The 4,482-nt window shown below is 36.9% G+C and overlaps 1 protein-coding gene across 2 annotated transcripts in view; it reads right to left on the reverse strand.

The window, feature by feature from the left end:
* Positions 1-231: 231 nt before the first annotated feature.
* The window catches only part of stmn4 (stathmin-like 4), a 24,838-nt gene continuing 20,587 nt past the window's right edge, over positions 232-4,482 (reverse strand). For both annotated transcript variants that reach the window (XM_014027299.1, XM_014027300.1), the window contains exon 6: positions 232-1,494. In XM_014027299.1, the coding sequence (XP_013882753.1) occupies positions 1,435-1,494 (60 nt within the window). In that variant the 3' untranslated portion in view covers positions 232-1,434. The remainder of the gene's footprint in view (positions 1,495-4,482) is intronic.

Genomic DNA, 4,482 nt, shown 5'->3' on the forward strand with positions numbered 1-4,482 from the left:
CTTATTATACTGTATACTGAGCAAAAAATTAACTGGTGTATTTGATTTTAAAATATTTTTAATACAATGCAAAACTCATTTCGTTTACTCGTTTACTTCATTATCTCATCAGATGCATTTATTTGAAGACTTTTCTTCGTTCAGGTCAGTGTGTTTGACTAGTGAAAAATATAATGCAAAGCTCATAAACAACTATTACAATTTGTTTTATAATTACAACAAGAAACGGAATTCAATAAAGTTTTTTTTTGTTTTTATTGATCATGCCAAATAAATACAATCCTTGAAGATAAACAGCAACACATTGTTACAGCAAGTACAAAGCCCATGATAACTTCCAAGTTACAATACAAACATTGAAATATTTCAGTCAAGTCAATGTGAAGTCAGTATGACTCAATTACTTGGGCACATTTCATCCTTTTATTTATTTATTTTCAATTCCCTTTAGGATGATGAACAATCAGAGCACCAAGGCAAACACAGTGCTTGTTGTAAATTTGACCAAATAGAACWGAGTCCTGGACTTCTTCTGATGTTATTGTTAATTTTCTGAGTGATTACCATTCCTCTTGTATCCAAATGTGCTTTAGAGATGTGCTTAATGAAAAAAAAGAGTGCAATCAGTGCTCTGAATTTGAGAAAYGCATGTTATCGAACTACAACTAGACAACAGCTAAAGAGAAGAAAGAACCTGGGAACGGTCCAAAAACAAAAACAAAAAAACCCAAAAAAACCCACACACTTTACAAATTTCATCTTTCCGTTTAACTCCTCTTACAAACAATGGAAATATGTTTTTCATCTTTACTGAAACCGACACAGAAATGGAACAAATGTTGGTTTTGTTGTGACTGAAAAAGAAGAAAACCGGGGTGGTTTGTGCAAGTCCAGTTTGAAGCATTATTCTTTTCCCCGCATATTCACTAGTTAGCAATTTGGATTATGACTCGCTGTTTCCATATTTTCAGTCTAACAAGTGACCAAATCGATCTTCAGCCGAGCTGCTGACAAACTAGTAAAATTAAGCGCAACTTGGTTATTATAAGAATTTGATTCAGTCGTTTGCAGTTTTCTGCTTTCTGAACAATGCAGTGGAAAAGAAATGGCTCTAGTTTAATTTTTCACTGAATCCTGCTACAAAAAAAATCAAAGCTGTCAAACTCTTGAAGTGTCTGTACCGAGGCGGTCTCTCATCCCAACAACACCCCCTCATCTGTTTTCTTTTAAAAGCAAAAAGGAAATTTCAACATCAAGCATTGGCTAAACTTTGTACAGCTTGGTCAGAATTGTTACAGCACAGATTCAAATTTGAAACTTAACTTCTAAACTCATTCAAGTTGCTGTTATAAAGTCTTTTATTTATTTATTTCCCCCCACAAAGAAACCTTGTAGTCTGAAGCATTCGGTTTTGGCTCCGCTGCTTCACTCTGTCTACCGACAGGCCTCCTCTTTCATCTCCTTGTTCTTTCTCACTTCCTCTGCGTGTTTATCCTGCCAGACAAATAAAAAATAAAAGATACTGAGCAATGCATCACATGGTGGTCGTTACCATTCACAAATGCATTTACATTAATGATGAGAATGGACGATCTACAAAGGAAGCTGTTCGTGAAGATTTGGCAAATGAGAAATGGGGGAAATTAAAAATTATTTTCACCTCCTTCAACATTTATGATTACAGATCAAGACTGTGAAAGACTGTGAGTTAAGGTAAAATTACCATACCATACAATAGCACTTTATTTAAAAGTACTTCATAAAAACTGCAACAAAGCCAACCAAAGTGCTGTATAATAAAACAAGTTCATAAAACCCCAATTCTAATGAAGTTGGGGGACTGTGTTGATGTATTTTTGGGTTTCATATAGGGCTGTGTATTGGCAAGAATTTGGCGATACGATACATATCATGACAGAGGGGTCACGATACGATATATCCCGATATATTGCGATACTATAAGCAAGGCGATATATTGCGATATATTGCAATTTTTTTTGTCCAAAAATTCTATTAAATAAAAACCTCTTACAGGGGAAAAAATGTAAAACCAAAATTCATTGTCTCAGAAAATTCTAATATTACAGAGACATACTTTTGATACATTTAGCTGTGTTCTGCTTTGTATGTATTTGATTTTATTTGTTTCATATTTCTTATTTCATCCATGTTTTCAATTATTAGACTAAATTTGACAATAAATAGTTTGAAAATATATTTTTTGCAGCTTTTAGTTTTTAATATTAATTTACAATATGGTCACCCAACACTTAACAATAGTCTCTACCTCAAGAGGTAGAGGAGCCAAATGTCTGGCTCACTGCTGCCAACTAGTGGTCAGAGGCTGAACTACAACATAAAAATGAACGGCTGGCAGGAAAGTTGACATTTTAAACCTTAATAAATAATTTGATACAGGGCTTTAGAATATCGATACAGTATCGGGAAATGAAATATCGCGATATTTCAGTGTATCGATATTTTCGTACACCCCTAGTTTCATAATGCTCCACACATTTTTTTAAGGGACACGGGTCTGGACTGCAGACAGGCCAGGCTAGTACCTGCACTCCTTTACTACAAAGCCACGCTGCTGGAACATGTGCAGAATGTGGCTTGGATTGCAGCACACGTTGCTCCAAAACCTGTATGTACCTTTCAGCATCTGTGCCTTCACAGATGTGCAAATTACCTACAGTATGCCCATACCATCAGAGATGCTGGCTTTTAAACATTTCCACTTTGTGTCAGTCCATCTCAGATGAGCTCAGGCCCAGAGAAGCTGGCTGTGTTTCTGGGTGTATACTGTATGGGCATATGGCTTTCACTTTACATAGTAGAGTTTTACTTTGCACTTGTTGATGTAGCGACAAACTGTGTTCACTGACAATCATTTTCTGAAGTGTTCCTGAGTCCACATGGTAATATCTGTTACAGAATGATGTTTTTAATGCAGTGCTGCTTGAGGCATTCAATGATGGGTTTCGGCCTTGCAGAGATTTGTCCAGGTTATCTGAATCATTTGCTGATACTCTAAACTGTGGATGAAGACATCCCTAAATTCCTTGAAATTGTATGTTGAGAAAAGTTTATTTTAAACTGTTGGACTATTTTCTCATGCAGCTGTTCACAAAGTGGTGAACCTCACCCCGTCAACGCCTGTGAATGACTGAGCCTTTCGGGGATGCCCCTTTATACTCAATCATAGTTCTCACATTTTTCCAATTAATCTGTTCACCTGTGAAATGCTCCAAACAGGTATTTTTTGAGCATTGCTCAACATTCCTAGTCTTTTGTTGCCCCCTTTTTTACAGGCATCAAATCACTGATTTTAGATACTTTTAACAGAGTTTAAAAGTAAAGCTTTGGCTGTTATTTTTATTAGTGTATTTGTGTTTTTTTATTTTATTTTATTTTACTAGACAAGCAGCAGAGGCCTTAAAGAAGCACATTGCAAATCAAGCAATGTTATAAGCATTTCAACCAGGTAGACATGGGGAGGCCTGACAAAATGTGTACCGGTGTGCTTCAGAGAGAAGTATCCTTAACAATAAACTGCTTAATCTATAATCATCTCCTTTGTTTTGTTCACATTCAAGATGAGATGATTGTTCCCACACCATGTCACAAAGCGGTCCACCAGCTCTCTGTACTCAGCTTCCTGTCCATCTCTGATACACCCAACAACTGCAGAGTCATCTGAGTATTTCTGTAGATGACAACAGTCTGACTTGTGCTGTAAGTCTGAAGTGTACAGTGTGAACAGGAATGGTGAGAGTACAATTCCCTGTGGTGCTCCTGTGCTGCTGACCACCTGGTTAGACACACAGTCCTTCAGTCTCACAAACGGTGGTCTGTATCATAGCCCATGTCATTTTCTCTAAAATTAACCTTAGTGGCTTTATGCCTCGTATTAACCAGATTGCATAAAAAACCTTAGTRGCCTCATACTAAACAGCTGACAGTCTGAAGTCATTCAATGGGACTGATAACGACTAATAACATCCGAAGCAGGCTTTTATTTCTCCACCAGCTCATGATCCATCCATCATGTCTCCAAGTTTAGCTGTGTTTGACCTCTTTGAATCTATCTCACTTTCTTTCTTAAAGCCGCAGGTTTTAATTATGAATTTATTTGGCTCCGCCTTCAGTGTTGTTCCTCCTCAATTTCTAAGTCTTTCGTAAACTGGGTTTGTCTATTCTTTCTATTGTGAATAGCTGTTAAATCTCTGCTGTACAACTTCTACTGAAAATAACCGGTCTTGACCCTCTCAGTTGCGTCAAACTGTAGGCCTGCCTCCAAGTTTTCATTTTTATCCAAACTACTGAGGAGAAAAGTTTATTCTTTCCTAAAGTCTTTTAATGGAGTTGGTCCAATCTGGTTTTAAAACACATTGCAGCACTGAGACTAGATTTCAGGAGAAATAGTGTTAGATCAAACCCTGTTTCCATCATGGGAGAAGAAGTGGAGGTGGTTGAGGA

This window comes from Austrofundulus limnaeus, unplaced genomic scaffold (genome assembly GCF_001266775.1).
Source record: "Austrofundulus limnaeus strain Quisiro unplaced genomic scaffold, Austrofundulus_limnaeus-1.0 Scaffold632, whole genome shotgun sequence".
NCBI classification, from domain to species: Eukaryota; Metazoa; Chordata; class Actinopteri; order Cyprinodontiformes; family Rivulidae; genus Austrofundulus; species Austrofundulus limnaeus.